A 20,697-nucleotide genomic window follows, 5' to 3' on the forward strand; every position below is an offset into this window, starting at 1 on the left:
GCAGGTTTGCTGGGACCTGAAGTCCTACTGTAAAAGACAATATTACTGTTAAACAAGCTATCAACCCTGCACCCACCGCCCAGGGGTGCAGGGGATAGCCCCGGGCTGCAGCCCAGGCCTGGGGTGCCCTGGAGAGGGGGGACCCCCTTATTTGGGGGGTCCCCACCTCCCCAAAAACTCCCGGCCTGGGCTGACTAGTTAGGGTCGGTAATGCTTTGGCCACGGGACACCATCAAGCGTGTCCCCTGGCTATGGCATTACACCCCCTGCTAGTGGAGCCTGGTGCTGGTCTCCAAAATACGGGGGACCCCTATTCATTTTGTCCCCCGTATTTTGGAAACCAGGGCCAGCTCATGAGCCTGGTGCTGGTCCCCAAAATCCAGGGGACCCCACGCACTTTGTCCTCTGGAATTTGGGAACCAGGACCACTCAAAAAGCCCAGGGCTGGTCATGCCTGGGGGGGGGGGGGGGGGGCATGCCATTTTTTTATTTTACAAAATGATTGTCTGTATGACAGGACGAGACGCTGGACCCCGGACTTGGTAAGTATTTTTTTTTATGTCCGTTCCCACTGTACCACCAATGTTTAAAAGTTTGCATATGGGGGGAACCACTAGCCACCATGATTACATTTTGGGGGGGGGGGGGGTGTCCACTAGCCACCACCAATGATTTACTTTTTTTTGGGGGGGGGGGGGGGGGCAATATTAGGGGGAGGTGAAAGAATACTTATTAATGAAGACATTAGTTATGTGCTAGATGTGTTCAGTAATAATAACATTTTTGTGATGAAGTGCAGTGTTTTACTTCACTTTCTGTGACAGATTTGAAATCTCCCGTGCTGAATCTCCCAATTTGAATCTCTGACACAAATCTCTCTGTATGTGGCTCATTGTCTGAAATGAGCCACAAGAGTGAAATCTCTTGTGCTGAATCTCCCGTTATGTATCTCTGGCACACATCTCTGCGTATGTAGGGCCCTTAAGCAAATTTGTATTTTAAGTCTAGAGATCCAGAACAGATGTCAATTTTCAAAATGGTTGCTGTGCACACACTTGAGAGGCCGAACGCTCATATGTCAATAAAAAAAATATGATTATTAATGTAAAAACTAGCCAATTAAATGGATTGTGTATGCTCATCCCCTGTCTACATAACAGCTCCATTACCGTGCATTGGATCAAATGTCGAGCACATGCGATTTGGTCACATTTTACCCGATTTCTGGGCCCGATCCGTCACTTAAATAGTTGCATATATTTATACATTTGGTAAAGATACTACAAGTCACATAAGAGTCCTATCTCACGAACAAAAGCACCTAGCCTTGGACTTGTAATACCTTACAATGTACAGTACACAATATCTTTTATAAAGTCATCTAAACCAATCGCAATTCAGCACAACTCTGGTAGTAAGAGGTATCACATCATATCAACTCTTAAACATACAGTAAAGCACAATTGTTAGAGTCTTTTGTCTACCTACAGTATTATCATCCCGGCCAGCCTGTAACACAGCTCAACTTACATTGAAGAAATTAGTCTTGTTCCTCTCGAAGAAGAGTCCCTGTGCTGGCATGTGCTTCAGCTGCTGCCACGGGATACTGCTGCCTAGCAACACGTCTCTGGCCCACTGCAAGTTCTGAGGAGACAACAGGCAGGATGAAGAAGGGATGCTGCTGTGCATGCATACAGATTTCCTATTCCAGTATCATATTACACATAGATCTAACATTAAATATATATATATATATATTCAGGTGTTTACACATTTTTGTGAGTTACAGAAAATTTGAATGACCAAGATAAGTCCAGGGTACCTAGTAAACATCTGAGGACCTGGGCACATAGGTGTTGACAACAGCAGATAAAATACGTGCAGTGTGTGTGTGTTCTGAAATCCTTCCTGCAGTAGTGTATTACATACAGACTGTGAATGCTTGTGAACGTTGCAGGAAATAGGCGCACAGGAAACAGCTGGCAGAAAGTGTTTGTATCATGATACACACGTTTACACTATTTTGGGCACTAGCAGCTAGTGAATTGCCTGACTGAATGTTCCAGTGTTAAGTCCAAATATGGGGCGATTGTGTGGAGCGTCCTACTGGACAAATCAATATCAAGATGATTCATAATCAACCGTGATACAGAGACAGATTTATCAGTTACTTGAGAGAGACTGGGACGTAGAAGTGATTATAAGCAGTATTGTAACTACAGGCTGACAAATGCCCAGGGGCCCACAAGATAAAGGGGACCCACCCCCAAAATCAGCCACAAAACACTGTATATTAGTTTAGTTATCATTAGTATATCCCAAATCAGCCAGTGTCAAAATCTCAAGTAAATATAGTCAATATTGTATGGTTCTGGGCCCCAAGGAGTTTATTGGTAAACGGCTTAGTCCAAATTGTACATTTCCAAAATGTCACCATGTATATGCATCTTTAGGATAGGTCTAGCTAAAATGCCAGCCAAAGACAGGCATCTAGTTGAAGCTGTGGTCAGAAACATTTTAAAAAAGTTTTTCGTCTACATCTGAGAGATTGTACAGCAGGCATATCCAAACTATGGCCCTCCAGCTGTTGTGAAACTACAAGTCCCATCATGCCTTGCCACAGTTTTGCGATAAGGGAAGGCATGGCAAACTATGGCAAGGCATGCTGGGATGTATAGGTTTCACAACAGCTGGAGGGCCACAGTTTGGACATGCCTGTTGTACAGCATCAGATGAAGGGGCATCATTGACACAGGGAGTATTCAGCCATGGGGTTGGGATTAATGCCAAATCGCACACCACAAAGAGCTGGAGCAATTGGTAAAACAGCTTGTTATACAGCCACAGTACACCGCCTACATGCACATTGGATATATGTCTATAGGGTTGGAGGCTCTCTGAAGTAGGGATTCCTAACCTCACTCCTCAAGACACACTAATGGTCCAGGTTTGAGCATGTGCTTTAAGTAATGTTTTGATTTAACCATCTGTTATGAAGCCTGGATATCAGTAAAACCTGTTAGTGTTCATGTGTGAGAGCTGAAGTTGGGAGAATTCCTGCTCTAAAGTATAGACCCACAGTAGGCATTGGGGTGGCTAAAGACCAGTGCTTGACCAGTCTCTAAGGGTGCACCTCTTTCTATTTTGCTGGAAATGGATTATAGGGACCAGAGTCACCAACCTTTATGGATGCATAAAAGACAAGCAAACTAAATTCTACATATGTTACATGTTACAATTCTACAAATTCTACAAGTGTGGTTAAAAAACAAACAAGTAATAAAAGTTGGAAAAAACCCTGTCTAAACATACATATTTCTCCTCTCTACAAATGCACATGGAAGTCATGTTTTTTTTTTCCCCCAAAGAGGCCCTAGTGTTGATGATACATGCAATGGTCATTTGAATTCTCTGTAGTGTGTTACAGTGTGAATAAAATAATTTCCCAACTACTGGACTCAGCCCCATGTGCTGCCTGCAGGTCTCTCTATTTAGCATTGGAGCCTATTCCCATATCCTCCCATCGAACCCAAATGAGGAGCTGTGCACAAGGCACACGGCTTGCTTAGTGATCGTTCTCAGTTACCAAAACAAAGCAGCGTCAAATAATAAACTGTATACAGTATGTCGGCCAAAACATTTGTGTAGCAAAAATCCAGACAAACTACAGAAAGCCCACACACAGAAATTACACTGCATGTTCTAAATGAAAAAACAAACAAAAAAAACACATACTAGCTTTTAGCTAAACCGGCAAAGTATTTAACTGAATCATGGCTCCTGGGTCAACATATTATGGATAGTAGTCAGGAGACATCTTGGGGGTGCGAGGACCACAATAGTAAGGGGCCCAGTCAATTTGCTTACTTTACACATTGAAGACCTCTATTATCATTTTCTGCCACTTCTTTATGAGAAAAAGTAAAGTACTTCATTCAATTAAATTCACACATAAAATGTCAAAACAGCATATAAACATTATGCTTGTCTTTTTTCATTGCTGCTACGCAATAAAAACAAAAGTGCATCAGTTACCATTGTAGACAATACCCATGAATTAAAGTACAAATAAATCATTTTTATTATTTCTGTTAACCAACATCAAATTTTGAAACAAATCATATAATGATAGATTTTAGCTAATGGAAACGGTTCTTATATGTTAGATGGGCACCCACTATAGTTACTATGGTCATACCCCCACTATCCATGTTGGCGCGGAGTTGACATTATATAGTGTGGCGAACGCAGCGAGCCACTGAGCCCGAAGCGTGGCGAGCGTAGCGTGGCCCGCAAGGGGCCGGCGAAAACTAAGCAAATAGCTTAGTGGGCGCCCAACTAACATATAAGTACCATGGAAACTGTTTGAAATACTAAATAAGCCCAACAATGGGGTGTATTCAATGTGGCCATCAAGGGGGTTAAACGGCGGGGATCACTGAAAACAAGCAATCCTTGCTGTTTAACCCTGTGCCAGCCGCTCACCCTATTCAGCGTGCCGGGGAAATCCTCGCTGCCATAGGGCTTGATAAAGGAGGAGGACCTCAGAAACAGCTGTCGGGCACTAAGGGCCCCGGGGGTTAAGCTGCTGGCATCTTACAGCCCCACTAGGAATCGATAAGTACCTTTACTTTTGTGAACCTGAAAAAATGTCGAAGGCTCTAAAGATGAATTACTAAAAAGTTACTTTTTCCATTTCAAATGGTGGTGTGCTGGTTCTTGTGTCCTATACTTTTATTGGAGTGGATCCCTTGGACATATTATTGTGTATGTTCCAGCACCTGCAAGTTTCTCCAGAAAATTATGTGTATATATATATATATATATATATATATATATATATATATATATATCTCCAAAACAGTTTGATCCTTTAATAACAATAAGCAGTGGTTCGGCAGTCAGCTAAGGAAGCTCCGCCGGGCCAAGGAGGAGGCCTACAGCGGTGGGGATAGGGCACAGTACAAAGAGGCCAGGAACACCCTGACACGTGAAATCAGGCTGGCAAAGAAGCGATACTCCAGCAAGCTGACAAACAACCTCTCAGCCAATGACCCTGCAGCAGTCTGGAAAAGTATGCAAGCTATTACCAGCTACAAGAAAGCCCAAAGCCCAACTCCAATGCTCCAGGAACTGGCTGAGGAGCTGAACGAGTTTTACTGCAGATTTTAAAAAGAAACCCAGTGCCTCATACCCCCCCTCCTCTAGACCATAGTAAGGCGGCTCCACCGCCACACCTCCAAGACTCTGAGGACTTGCAGGTGGACCAGGGGGAGGTAGAAGCTTTGTTCAAAAGGGTCAGACTTAGTAAGGCTGCAGGTCCTGATGGAGTGTCGCCATCTACCCTTAAGATCTGTGCAATGCAGCTTGCACCCATCTTCACGGATTCGGCATGAAAAGACGGCGGTCAGGATCCCGATGCCGGAATCCCGAATGCCGAAATCCCGACAAGGGGGGGACGTGGATCCACGCAGCGGGCCCAGTGCCTCGCTACCCTCGGCACACTAATTTATTCTCCCTCCGAGGGTGTCGTGGACACCCACGGGGGGAGAAAGTGTCGGGATTTCGCCGTTCGGGATTCCGGCGTCGGGATTTTGAATGCCGGGATCCCGACCGCCGGGATTTAAACTGCATCCCATCTTCACTGTCATATTTAACACCTCACAGGACACGAGTAGGGTCCCCGACTGCTTCAAATGCTCAATTATTATTCCGGTTCCCAAGAAGTTGGTTGTGAAGGATCTAAATGACTACAGGCCAGTCGCGCTAACATCAGTGGTCATGAAGGCATTTGAAAGACTGGTATTGAACCATCTGAGGGAGGTGACAAACATCCACCCCGACCCCCTGCAGTTTGCCTACCGAGCAAACAGAAGCGTTGAGGATGCAGTTAACCTAGGGCTGCATTATATCCTGGAACACCTGGATCATCCAGGCACCTACGCGAGGGTCCTATTCATTGACTTCAGCTCTGAATTTAACACAATTGCCCCCACTATCCTAAAGCCCAAACTTCTCTCCCTAGGAGTTCCAGAATCTACCTGCTCCTGGATTGTGGACTTCCTGATGGCACGGAAACAGCTGGTGAAAGCAGGAGCCTTCACATCCGCCATTCGTACGATCAGCATTGGTGCTCCCCAGGGATATGTCCTTTCCTCCCTGCTCTTCTCCCTCTACACTAACGACTGCATCTCGAGTGACCAGTCAGTAAAAATCATAAAATTTGCTGATGACACCACCATCATCGGCCTAATCAAGGAGGCAGATGAGTCTGCATACTGCAAACCTGGACCTAAACCCCATCAAAACAGTCGAGATGATAGTAGACTTCAGGAGAAAACCAAATGTCAAGGTCCCGCTAGTAATTTCCAACAGAGTGGTGTCATGGGTAGAGACCTTCAAATTCCTTGGGACAAAAATTTATTGCAACCTCAGATGGGAGCCCTACATAACTTCCATTGTTAAAAATGCCCAACAGCGGCTGTTCTTCCTGAGGCAACTGAAAAAATTCAATATTCCGCAGGAGCTGCTGCAACTCTTTTACACTGCTATCGTGGAGTCCGTTCTATGTTCCTCTATTACAATCTGGTATGGAGGGGCCAATGAATCTGACAAACGAAGACTGCAAAGAGTGGTGAGGACAGCAGAGAAGATTATTGGGACGGACCTCCCCCCTGTAAGGGAACAATACTAGTTAAGTAGGGTCAAGAAGCGAGCTGGGAAGATCGTGGCGGACAAACTCCACCCTGGCCATAACTTGTTTGATATTCTCCCATCAGGTAGATGCTTCAGGTCCATTCCTGCCAAGTCGTCAAGAACCGCAAAAAGCTTCTTCCCGATAGCTATGCAATGTACTCTAAGATACTGCTAAACTAAACACCTAACTGCTCTATCTAACCTTGCAAATCCTAACATGTGAATTGTCTTTTGTATGCGCAACTGATGCAATGTATGTATGTCCTGTTATCCCTCTTGTACCATGCTTGAAGCTGCACTGTATCCACAAAAAATTCTTAGTATACGAGAGTATACATGGCCAAGAAAGTGATTCTGATTATATATATACACATATACACATACATACACACACACACACACATAGATATACATATATATATACACACATAGTCCATGGTACTGGCACTCACATCGACATAGATAACTTGCTGGGGTGACAATCCAGAGTAGGGAGCTTGCTAGAAGGTCACTACTTTGTATAATAACAATGAATGGAGTCACTCACCAGTCTTTCAGGCAAATCAAGATGGGTTTATTCAGGCAGCATGGCAATGGTAGTGGGCATCGACGTTTCGGTCCGCCTCTGGGACCTTTTCAAGATACAGTGCAATTCAATATGGCCCTGCAGGTAAATGACAAGCGGCTCAGCTAGTCAGGCCACTTGTCATTGTGCTATAGGTCAGTGCGGCGGGCCAGACGTGAGCATCTCGCGGGCTGCCTGTTGCCTACCCCTTCCCCAATGCCTACTATGTTTTATTCTTTAAAATCCACCTCAGTAAATATAGAGAACATCTGTCCTGTAGATCACCACCCATGTGTGGATTTGTTTTCCTGTGATGTTAAAGTTATTTATTTATAGTTTCTTATATAGCGCAGCAGATTCCGTTGCACTTTACAATTGTAGATAGTGCTGCAAGCTTACAATCGAAAGGGACATAGGTTGCTTGATGACTAGATGATGATAACCAAGGTGGAAAATCATCTGAAAGAGAAGATTCCCCTCTTTCAAACAAGGGTGCCGCCATGTATGTGCAGGCCAGTATAGAGAGTCCCTAGCGCTGGGAGATATTACCTGGTGATCACCAGAAAATACTGTAGCTGCTAATGGACCACATTATACAAAAGGGGGAACTACCCTCTTTCAAAATATTGTTGCCACATGTGTATGGATGTAAACATGTGCATAAGAGGTTATGCAGTACCCTCATTATTACGGAGAATGAATGCTTTCCATTCAAAAGGGTATTTTTGCCTGGTGATCACCAGAAAATAGGTACTAGGGAATGGGTGGGGAACCTCAGGCCCTCGAGTTCTCGCGAGTGGTCGGTAATTCTCCAGAATTCCTCTTAATCAACAGCAGCCGGAGACTGTCAGTCCTATTCAGCGGTAGCCGCCGGAGCGTGGGACGGCTGCAGCAGGACAATTTGTAAGAGAAATGTTTACATATGTTACATACATAGTTACATAGTAGGTAAGGCTGAAAAAAGACTTGCGCCCATCTAGTTCAACCTGGTATCAACCTGGTATAGATATCCATTGCTGCTTTGGTAGGTTCTGATATTTTACAGACAAATTATATTTCTTATTTGTACCCATGGATGTTTTTATCCAGTAAATGTTTGTCCAACTTTGCCTTGAATGCTTTTATTGAGCCAGCCGTTACCACCTCTCTGGGAAGAGTGTTCCAGAGTTTGACTGTTCTGACCGTCAAGAAATTCTTTCTACTAGCTGAATGAAATCTTTTTTCTTCTAATCTATACTCATGCCCTCGTGTCCTAGATTCTTTTCTAGTAGAAAAGAGGGTGTGTGACAGTTCCTTATATTGGCCCTTGATATACTTGTACATGTTGAGCATGTCCCCCCTTAAACGTCTCTTTTCCAATGTAAATAGTCCCAAATTGCTTAATCTCTCCCCATAGCTTAAATTCTCCATTCCCCTAATAAGCTTTGTTGCTCGCCTTTGGACTTTTTCTAATTCTATGATGTCCTTTTTATAGTGTGGGGCCCAGAACTGCACTCCGTACTCGAGGTGAGGTCTCACCAATGCTTTATACAGTGGCATAAATACCCTTGAGTCCCTAGTTTCCATTCCCCTCTTAATACATGCCAGAATTTTGTGGGCCTTTTTTGTAGCTACATTACAATGGGCACTACATCCCAGTTTGCTATCTATTTGGACTCCTAGATCCTTTTCAAGTATGGAATTACCCAGTTCCTCCCCGCTAAGGTTGTAACTTGCACCCTGGTTGTGTCTCCCAAGGTGCATAACCTTACATTTATCTACATTGAACCTCATCTTCCATTTTATTGCCCACTCATCTAGAATCGCAAGATCATTTTGAAGCATGGTGACATCTTCTGATGATTTGATGACTTTGCTAAGTTTTGTATCGTCCGCAAAGATGGATACATTGCTGAGTAACCCTATCCCAATATCATTAATAAAAATGTTAAACAGAATGGGCCCCAAAACCGAACCCTGGGGCACTCCACTTAGTACCGGTATCATATCTGATACGGCACCATTCACAACCACTCTTTGTTCTCTATTACATAGCCAATTCCCTACCCATCTGCAGATATTTTAACCCAATCCTAGGTTCTCCATTTTATTAATCAATCTCTTGTGTGGGACAGTATCAAATGCTTTAGCGAAATCTAGGAAAATCACATCTACAGCATTTCCATTATCGAGGTTTTTTGCTAACCTCTTCATATGGCCCCCAAAGGATTTTTTCCCCATACAAACGGCCCTTGGCACAAAAAAGGTTCGCCACCCCTGTACTAGGGGGACTACATTCTTTGAAAAACTGTCTACTGTCTAAAATAGGTATTACTTATTGGATTCCAGGTTAGAGGAGCTATTCCCCCATACCTGGACTTAATGGGGTTAATGTCTGATGATCACACTGAGGGAACCCCATCTTTTATATGAGGGGTCTCCTATCTTTTTTGGAGTCACCCATACTTTTTATTCATTCAGTGTGCCTGACTTGACTCTAATTCTAAAATAGACTAGTCATTAACAAGCCTCGGGATTAAAGCAAAAGACTATTAAAATATAATCTTAATACAAGAAAATCTCATTTCTAAAAAGCAATTAATTCACAAGTTGCAAGAAAGCTGCTGTGCACAGTCAAATAGTAGTCAGGTAATAGGACCATCTGCTGGCTTATTAAACATTCAAACTAATGTCTAAAGAACAGTTAGCACTTCTTGTAAATTGTAACTAGGATGTATTCGCTGATGAAGAAGCTAGATGGTTTCTCTATCTACAGAGCTCTAAACAGAGGGCAACATCTGAACTGTAATAAATCAGCCCTGGTATATACACACACACACACACACACACACACACACACCATTCCAAATTACTAACCCTGGCAATTAGCACAGAACAGATAAAGCGACTCACTTAAGATTATGCAGAGAGGTTAAAGGACAAGAGGAGTAATGAATTTGTCCATTTCTCCCTGGAGCTGCTAGTAACTAGAATGTGTGGGCAGTGAATGTATTAACTCCAGTGTCAGAGTTTGACAGACTGTGGGAGGATAGCTCTGTTCCCAGGGGTCTGCCATCCCATGTATAAGATGAATCACTACAAACATGCAGCAGCCTACATGCGAGCATTCAAACAGTCAGAGCACAGCAGCGTTCACAGTTACTAGTCACATTTCCACTGACCTGCTTCTTCCACTTGGCGGAGCCCTGGGAACTGCACAGTGAAACAGTTTGTACCAGAGCTGCTCCATTTCTGTACCATAGCACTAGCACGATTTGCTTGTTTTCATTAAAACTGGGAGGTAGGCCCCTCCGTAGCAGAATTAAAAAATTCTCTCCTCAAAATTCTATTTTTTGAATGCAAGGCTGCCTTATGCGACATTGAGAAAGGGGTGGTTCACTTTTATGTGAAATGGGAAACCTATATCTTAACTTTAGAGTTTAGACCCTACAGTGCAAACGACCATACGAAAACACTAACTGGTACTTGATCCGCCAGGTGGCCCTCCCACATGCATCTGTATAGCTTAATTAAGACTGATATGCCCCCTAGACTCCTTTAAGCTATTGACATCCCCCCAATATGGCTGAATTTATCAGTCAGGTACAACTACCATACCACAACTGGATATGTCATTGGTTGTTAGAGTTTTTAGCCCTAGAATGTTTGTCTTGTCCCCCACCATCACCCATTCCCCTTCTTCCCTTACCCATCTGTCTCCCACCCCCTCTTTCTATATGGGTTTCACATTACTATAAGTAGAATTACTGTTTTCTGTATAAATATCAATACTATACTAGGTGATTCATCGCGCCCTACGGGCGCTCTTCACACCGTCGTAAGGGGCTGCGCCCCCTTAATTTGTGAACATTTGCATATGAGAAATATGGTTAGAATTGTATGAAAGATGCCTGTATTGCAACTTGAGTTATAGGTGAAATGTGTTAAATAGAGAGCATATGATTCGGAAGGGGTTGTGTATTGTTTTGTTTAATTAAAAAGCGGTTACAGAGTAAGATGTACATTGATAGTGTGGATGGTACAGTGACATTTGTGGGTGTGGGGGGGGCTGTGTGTGCATGTTGTTGAGGTGTGTGTGTGCAATAGTATAGTAGGGTGTTTCTGAGTCAGCGGCTCCCCACTGGCGGAGGTCACGACACAGGAAAACAGGAGGCTGGGTAGTGATAGGGGTGTGTGGGCATAAGGGGGACTAAAGAGGAGGGTGGGAGATACTGTGCAGCTTCTGCCAGTGGGTGATGGTCCAGCGTGGCAGTACAGGATGGTGGCCCTTAGTCAGTGTCTCCTCCTACTGGGTGGGAGTTCGGGTGCATGAGAGCAGGAGGCTGGGCTATGAGGCATGATAGGGGCATGTGGGCAAAACAGCGTCAGCGACTCCCCAGTGGTGGAAGTTACGGTTCAGGAGAGCAGGAAGCTGTGTAGTGATAGGGGTGTGTGAGTATACGGGGGACTAAAGAGGCGCTTAGGGGTACTGCCGTGGGCGGATGCCGTGAATTGCGGGAGGGGGGGGTTGCGCGGGGGGGGGCCGCGAATTGTGGGAGGGGGGGCGCGGGGGGGTTGCAGTTAATCGTGGGAGGGTGGGTCGCGGGGGCGGGGGGTTGCCGCAATGACAGGAGGGGGGGTCAGGGGTGGGGAATCGCGGTAGGGGGGTCGTGGGGGGCACCGTGAACCGCGGGAGGGGGGGCCCGGGGGGTTGGCGCGAATCGTGGAAGGGGGGGTCGCGGGGTGCCGCAATCGTAGGAGGGGGGGGTGTCACGGGGTGGGGCCGCGAATCGTGGGAGTCACCGGGGGGTGCCGCGAATTGCGGGGGGTGTGCTGCAAATCGCGGGAGGGGGGTCGCGGGGGTCGCGGGGGTGCCGTGAATCGCCACAAGAAAAAATCAACACAGAAAGTTCAACACATGTAAATGTTGACATAAGTGTGGCACTTCATCAGTGTCCATGTCGACACATGAAAATGAATATGAAAACATTCAAAAAAAGAAAAATAAATCTTCAAAAACTCATGTCAACCTTTTTCATTGTCGACCATAGCCGTGCCAGTGTTTTGCATGTGCCATTTAATCCTGGGGTTGCCGTGAATCGCGCGTGGGGGTGGGGGGGGGGGGGAGGGAGGAGGTGAGGGGTGTCCGCGAATCACGGGAGGAGGGGTCGTGGGTGGATGTCGTGAATTGCGGGAGGGGGGGTCGCGGGGGGGGGTGTGGGTGCCGCGAATTGTGGGAGGGGGGGGCGCGGGGGGTTGCAGTGAATCGCGGGAGGGTGGGTCGCGGGGGCGGGGGGTTGCCGCAATGACAGGAGGGGGGGGTCAGGGGTGGGGAATCGCGGTAGGGGGGGTCGTGGGGGGCACCGTGAACCGCGGGAGGGGGGGCCCGGGGGGTTGGCGCGAATTGTGGGAGGGGGGGTCGCGGGGTGCCGCGAATCGCAGGAGGGGGGGTGTCACGGGGTGGGGCCGCGAATTGCGGGAGTCACCGGGGGTGCCGCGAATTGCGGGGGGTGTGCTGCAATTCGCGGGAGGGGGGTCGCGGGGGGTGCCGCGAATCGCCACAAGAAAAAATCAACACAGAAAGGTCAACACATGTAAATGTTGACAGAAGTGTGGCACTTCATTGGTGTCCATGTCGACACATGAGAATGAATATGAAAACATTGAAAAAGTGAAAAATAAATCTTGTCAACCTTTTTCATTGTCGACCATAGCCATGTCAGTGTTTTGCATGTGCCATTTAATCGTGGGGATGCCGTGAATGGGGGGGGGGGGAGGAGGGAGGGAGGTGCATACCTCCCAACATGACCCTCTCCAGGAGGGACACATTGCTCTGTTTCTGGACTTTCTTCTTAATTTATGGATTACCATCACCTGTGCTTAAACACCTTTCTTATCAATTACCCTGTTTAAAACAGGTGATGACAATCATAAATTAAGATGGAAGTCCACAACCCAGCGTTACAGCTCCAGACACACTTTGAGTGACAGATGTAGCCAAATATATAAGAGATGTCTTGGCTATGTATTCATGTTTCATGCGATACATCGGGAAAAGTTATGTCTTTGTATTTCTGATACACTGGCCGCATTACTACCTGCTGATACACATACTAGTCACCGCGAGTGTATTGTAAAGTCACATGATGCCCTCTCACCTGGGAGAACCAAATTGTATGATTCCCCTGACGTGTGTTATTTATTTCAAAATGAATGTGAATCAAGAGCCATGATGTAAATGTGAAATTACCTTTATTCTTGTCTGTTTACAATGTTGTTTTATAAATTGAAAAATAAAAAACGTCTTTAAAAAAATATAAAAATAAATGGGAGGTAGGCAGATCCCCACTCTGGGCTCCTGGGCTTTACATTACTGGTCAAAAGTTTTAGAACACCTCCACATAATGATACAAAAGGTAAGCGGTACACTACTAGATATTGTTTATTTATTTATTAACAGTTTCTTATATAGCGCATACATATTCCGCATCGCTGTACAGAGAATATTTGAACATTCACATCAGTCCCTGCCCCAGTGGAGCTTACTATTCCCTACCACATGTACACATGCACACAGACATTCTAGGGTTAATTTTTTTGTTGGGAGCCAATTAGCCTACCAGTATATTTTTGGATTGTGGGAGGAAACCGGAGTACCCAGAGGAAACCCACGCAAGTATGGGGAGAATATACAAACTCCGCACAGTTAGAGTCATGGTGGGAATCAAACCCATGACCTCAGTGCTGTGAGGCAGTAATGCTAACCATTACACCATCCGTTTTCTAGCAAAAACTTAAGCTGGCCATACAACAGGACAATCAGTATCAGATCTCTACAAAAACAATTGAAAATACACTTCAGCGCTGTCCCCTAACCATCCAGCAAAAACTACTTGCTGGTAAGGAAATGAGGTGGATTGTTGTCCTCTTTAATCTTTAAGACTAAAATGGGGTCTCCTACTGACCTCCGTGGGGGTCCCTATATGCACATAAAGGTATCTTTATGTGTGTACAGAGATGGTCTCCCTTCCACTTCTTCTGTGATTTCTTGCCTTTTCCACACTCAGCATGAATAATACTGACCTGATAAAAAGGCCCTATTTGCACATAAAGGTATCTTTTGGGCAGGATTCTATTCTTCCAATATCTCTCCCGACACTTTGTATCCAAACACCAAATCTCATCTAACGATTTTCCTGGCAGCTTCCGAGACCCATGATAGATATTGTGTGTAATTTCACATAAGAACTATTGTAAGATCTGCAACTGGCAGCATACTGGTCTTTAGCAGCATCTTCAAATCATATGTGCAGCCCATAAGATCTGAGGATCGACCTCACAACCCGCGGGCCCGCGCATCTTCCCGAAACACCTCACGATTTGCACTTGAAATACAAACAATGCATCGCACGACCTGTCAAAATCATGTGTTAGGCTTGAAATAGTTCTAATATATGGCCAATTTTTAAACTTAATGTACCTTTCAGAACTATATTATTTGCCATTTTTCAGGGAACAAAAAGTGGTTTAAGAATTTACAGTTCTGCGGCAATGGTCTGGGCGATGAAACACCGCCAGTGGAAAACTGAAGATTGACTGAAGGACTGATGAATCGAAATATAAAATCTTTGGCAGGGTTTTGGTATGCTCTCCAGTAGAACTGCAAGTGATATTGCAAGATCTGTTCTGTCCATGCACAAACCTACAACTGATGGGTAGCGCACAATTATGAATTAGACCCTGTGTTCCATAGGTGACAGTTTAAATCTACAATCCTTCTGTACTGGTATCATAGGAGTGCTCTATGGAACACCGTTGCTTCTGGGATACCTCCCAACTATTTGGATGCTGTTCTGAAGTTCCACAGGCAGGCCAAGGTCACTCACGGTGTGTGTGTGGTGGGTCGGTGGCTGGGGGGCAGTTGGAGGAACGTTTCTAACAGCATCTAACAGAGCGGGAATTGAGCCTGGCAGGTGTCCAGCCGCTCAGGAAGTGCTGGGCATCCCCCAAAATTATGATTTTGGGGGATTATGATTGCCTGGGGACTGCTGTCTGATTCTCCGCCCTCTATCCCACCCCCTTTTAGGCATGGATAGTCCTGGATTGTCATCTTCCAAAGTTAGGTGGTGTGCTTCTGGTATAGCTTAGCCCTTTTCCTCCCCTTCTCCATCATCACTAACATAATCAGATGAGTAAGTATATGGCTAATCCTACTTTAATCATTCAATGAGCTGACTGCCCTTCTGCCCATTTTATCGCCAACCACTTGAAAACTGAAGAAATCAATAATAAGCAGTAGTTAAATGTAGTTAAGCCCTATTAAGAGAGGTATGCCACATTGGGCCCATTTTCTACCCCCGATAGTATGGTATTAGCAAAATACTCTTTTTTGTCATGGAACGTACGGGGCTTGAATAATAGAATAAAAAGAGCGCTGGTAATACGCCAACTTAGGCAATATGCTGTAGATATTATCTGCCTACAGGAGACGCATCTTGTGGGTAACAAGCTCCTATCTCTTAAGAAAGCCTGGATAGGCTGGGCATACCACTCCTCCTTTACATCTTCCTCCCGGGGGGTCTCTATTCTGATCCGCAAAGGCATTCCTTTTTCCATAGATACAGTACAGGTTGATACGGCAGGCAGGTATGTTTTTATGAAATGTAAAATGGGCACGTTGGTTTTTCTGCTGTTATCAGTATATATACCCCCGCCATTCAAATATGAGATATTGAAAAAGGCGGCAGAGTTTATGGCAACTTTCCCTAATATTCCAGTCATGATCCTAGGAGATTTTAACAATACGCTAGATCCCTTACTTGATAGGAAAAGTCGCACTAACACTCCCCTGGGCCCGCAGAGAATGTGTTTTCCATCTTTAATCAGCGAAATGGGCTTAAGGGATGCATGGCGGGAGCGACACCCTGGTGTGCAGGAATTTTCGTGCTTTTCCAGCTCCTATGATGCCTTTTCCAGAATTGATCTGGCATTGGTATCAGAGGACTGGCTCCCCCGCATTCAGGAAACAAGTTACAGGACTCGTGGAATATCAGATCATTCGCCATTAGAAATAGTAGTGGACATAGGGGAAACTAAGGGGTTTACATATTGGAAAATGAATGCCTTCTGGACAACACTCCTAGAACCAGGAGACAAACTAGAAGCTTCCTGGCAGGAGTTTATGGATAAAAATAGGGGCTCAGGGTCGATTGAAAATATTTGGGGGGCATTTAAAGCCTACCTTAGAGGGACTCTGATAAAAGAAATCTCAGGCTTAAAAGCCTCATATAAGAAAGAGGAACAGAATTTGGAATTAAGGTGTAATACTTCAGAGCAGAAATATCTGAGGGATGGGACAACTGAAAGCAAGAAGGAGTGGAGTAAGGCCCAGGAAGCCTGGCAGAAATGCCTTGTAGATAAGACAACATATAAAGAGCTCTTTGCTGGACATAACATATATGCTAACGGGGACAGGCCTGGCAGTTTTCTAGCCTACCTCTCACGAACGGACCAGCCGGGGAATACAGTGGTGGAGATTCATAGCCCTGAGGGGGAGGTGGTGTATCAAACCCCTGAGATAGCAGAGAAATTTAGGTTGTATTACCGGGATCTATACGCCTCTCGGCAATGCCGGTTCCCCGAGGACATAGAAAGGTTTCTGTCCGGGGTAAAGAAAACAACCACACTCTCAAGCGAAGCCAGGGAGATGTTGGACGGTCCACTGACCCTCCAGGAGGTGGAAACGGCTATATCGTCGATCCCCGGAGGTAAGGCACCGGGCATCGACGGTATACCACAACTATATAAAAAATACAGTAAATTTTTTTCACAAAAGTTTATAGACTTATTTAATATGCTATACGATAGTAATACACTACCAGCTAGCATGGCAGAAGCCTTAATCATAATTATATTAAAGAAGGATAAGGACCCCAAAAATATGGACTCGTACCGGCCCATATCTCTGCTCACCAATGATATAAAAATATTAGCTAAAATCTTATCGACTAGATTAAATAGGGTTATAGGAGAAGCCATTCATGGGGATCAAACAGGCTTCATGCCTGGGAGGTCAACCACAACTAATTTGAGGAGATTATATGGCCAACTCCAGTTCTCCCAAAACAAAGAGGATAACGCAGTGGTGGCCTCACTCGATGCCGCAAAGGCATTCGATACAATTGAATGGGATTTCCTGTGGGCAGCGATGCGATGGGCCGGTATTGGCCCTGTTTTTATAACCTGGGTGAAGTTGTTATACACTTCTCCAACAGCTAGGGTATCAGTCAACAAATTTATCTCCTCTAAGTTTAAAGTAGAACGTGGCACTCGCCAAGGGTGCCCACTATCACCGGCACTATTTGCCATAGCGCTGGAGCCACTGGCATGCATGATCAGAGAAGATCCACTGATCCAGGGCTTGAAAATTGGCACTACAGAGGACCGTATTGCCCTCTATGCCGATGATATTCTATTGTTCCTCCACGACCACCGTTTGGCATTACCCCGGGTCATGGGGATAATAGAAGACTATGGCATCAACTCCGGACTAAAAATAAACTGGAGTAAGTCTTATATTCTCCCTTTACATAGTAGTTGCTCCCTATGTCAGGACGAGGCTACACCACTGCAGTGGGCAGACGAGTTAAAGTACCTGGGTATATGGGTCTCCAGGGACATATCTAAATTCATACCCCTGAATTTAAATCCCCTAATGGAATATATGAAAACTAAAATAAAAACCTGGGCCAGGTTGCCACTGTCCCTGACGGGCAGAGTCAACCTGGTCAAAATGATAGTCCAACCTAAAATTTTGTACATATTACAGCATTCTCCCCAATATCTCCCGCGGCATATATTTAAAAAGATTGAGGGTCTGATCACTTCTATTCTTTGGTGCAACAAGAGGGTTAGGCTTAAACAAAAAACTCTTACCAGAGAAAAGGTAAATGGGGGCCTGGCCCTACCAGATTTCAGGCTATATTACCTCTCGTCGCAAATGACATACATTAAGATGTGGGTTAAAAGGGGGGACGAGAGCGAAAGAATTGAGGCAATGGTGGGATGTGTTACCCCAGGATATACCCCTCTACAATTATTGCTGTCTGGCAATATGAGAAATAGATGGCCCCCATTAGTAAAACAGGCCGTTAAGGCCTGGAGAGCAGTGGAAACACTAATGGGGAGTAGCGGGTTGGATCCTGAAACTCCCTTGTATGGGGCCGGTTGCCTTGCGGAGCTGAGGGACCTTCAGATGCGGGAGACCTGGGCGCAAAAGGGGGTAAGGAACATAGGTCAGGTATATGCGGAGGAGAATATGAGAACCTTTCAGTCCCTGAAAAATGAATATGCTTTACCAAATAATTACCTTTTCAGATATCTGCAAGTTAGACACGCTTTGGAAACTCAGTTCCGTAATGGCGGACCGGACATAAGGGAATCCCCCACAAAAAAACTGATTAAAAGATCCCCCCATAGACACGGGGTCTCCTTTTTCTATAAAGCCCTATTACAAGCACAAGATGAGGACTTGGTCCAATTGAGGGAAAAGTGGGAGAAGGACTTAGGGGAAATAGAGGGGGAAGAATGGGAGGAGGCACTGGGTAACATTAGTAAAGCTACAAACCAAGTTAGATTCCAGCAAGTCCAACTGTTCATATTCCACAGGGTTTATATAACACCAGATCAAATGAATAAATTCAGGGGGACAAGTAACATTAGGTGCCCAAAGTGTTTGGCCAATATAGGTTCATTCTGGCACCTCATATGGGAGTGTCCCAGGGTGGCAGAGTTTTGGAGGAAGGTGATAGTAACTCTGTCGTCCGTGGGGTTCCCCAGTTCTATATGCACCCCTCGAGTGTGTATTTTGGCTATAATGGGGAATGTACCATTGGGAAGGGCTGATAAGCTACTGCTGATACAACTCTGCACCCTGGCTAAGATATGCATAGCGAGAAGGTGGATGGCTAAGGAAAGTCCTAGCTTGGAAGCATGGCTGGCACTGGTCCATGCAACAAAGGGCCATGAGAAATATGTCCACAAGGTTAGGGGCTCGATCCAGAAATTCCATAACACCTGGGATAGATGGTCCGCTTACGAGGAGGCCAACCCCCGAGCGTAAGGCAGGGAGGAGGGAGATGGAGCGGAGGTTAGAAAGGAAGCCCAGGAAGGAGATGGGGGAGAAGAAAGGAAGCCAATAGTTAAAAACCGGTTTAAAGAACTATATATAGTAGCACGAAATTATCCCAACGCCAGGGGGAGGGTGGGAGGGGAGGGGAGGAGGTAGGGGGGGGGGGAGGGCGGGATATTAATAAATAGAGCGAGTAGGTGATGTAAATACTTGTTGCAAATGTATTAGGAAAGGTGGTTTGGTGTCCAACCCCAAGCGTCTGTACAGAGATAACTATGGGGAATGAAATTGTTTTTTTTTTTTTTTGTTTTTTGTTTTTTCACTGTGCACGATAGATATATAATCACTCGTACATGAAAATTATTGTTTTTCATACAATTTAAACACTGATAGTAATCTATAAAGGACAAATAGCACGACTATATATGTAATTGGAAGATAAGCACCTAAATTAAGACAAGATGAATAGATATATATTGTAAGAACTCACAGATAAGGGACGTAACACAAGTTTACACACGTATGAGGGACGCAGGGGTGTTGGACACGGACCCACAAAATAAAGGTTAATAGGAAACAAATCAACTGAAGTATATAGCTATATGCAACGTTATGCCTGTCTGCGTACAGGTTTTTTTTTAAACTGTATGTATTACGATATCCTCTTGCTCTTTATATGGGGGGGGGGGGGGATAAGGAAAAATCTTTTGTTCTATGGATAAAATGCAAAATAAAGATTGAATTTAAAAAAAAAAATAGAATGAATTCAAAAACACTTTAAATAGGACAATACCTCCACATATGTGGCCACAATGTAGATGCTTAACTTGACAAATATCCGTGAAATTGCCAGGTCTAACCACAGGTGGACAACAATTAAAGAGAAAAAGCAAATGATTTGGATATGGTTCATACCCATACAAAGGATCATATTTTTCTGTACCAGAAGTGTGTGCATAACTATGTCATGCAGGAATCCTCTGTAGTTGGACGTTTAGTTCCTTGACAGGTACCAGCTCATGAACCGATAATAAAATAAGAAAATGAGAAAATGTTGGTAAGTAATTGGTGCCGTGACGAATCAACCGGCTCACAATGAACTCTTCCTTACTGACCTGTATTACAGGCCCTATGTGCCCATAAAGGTATATTTCTCACTTTATGGGCACATAGGGCCTGTAATACAGGTCAGTAAGGAAGAGTTCATTGTGAGCCTGTTGATTTGTCACGGCACCAATTACTTACCAACGTTTTCTCATTTTCTTATCGGTTCATGCGCTAGTACCTGTGAAGGAACTAAACGTCCAACTACAGAGGATTCCTTCAT

The 20,697-nt window shown here is 44.9% G+C and overlaps 1 protein-coding gene across 6 annotated transcripts in view; it reads right to left on the reverse strand.

The window, feature by feature from the left end:
- The window catches only part of CABIN1 (calcineurin binding protein 1), a 245,997-nt gene that overhangs the window by 100,544 nt on the left and 124,756 nt on the right, over positions 1–20,697 (reverse strand). For all 6 annotated transcript variants that reach the window (XM_083168467.1, XM_083168471.1, XM_083168470.1 and 3 more), the window contains one exon: positions 1,531–1,644. In XM_083168467.1, the coding sequence (XP_083024593.1) occupies positions 1,531–1,644 (114 nt within the window). The remainder of the gene's footprint in view (positions 1–1,530; positions 1,645–20,697) is intronic.

This window comes from Crinia signifera, unplaced genomic scaffold (assembly GCF_055691185.1).
Source record: "Crinia signifera unplaced genomic scaffold, ASM5569118v1 HAP2_SCAFFOLD_97, whole genome shotgun sequence".
Lineage (NCBI taxonomy): Eukaryota > Metazoa > Chordata > Amphibia > Anura > Myobatrachidae > Crinia > Crinia signifera.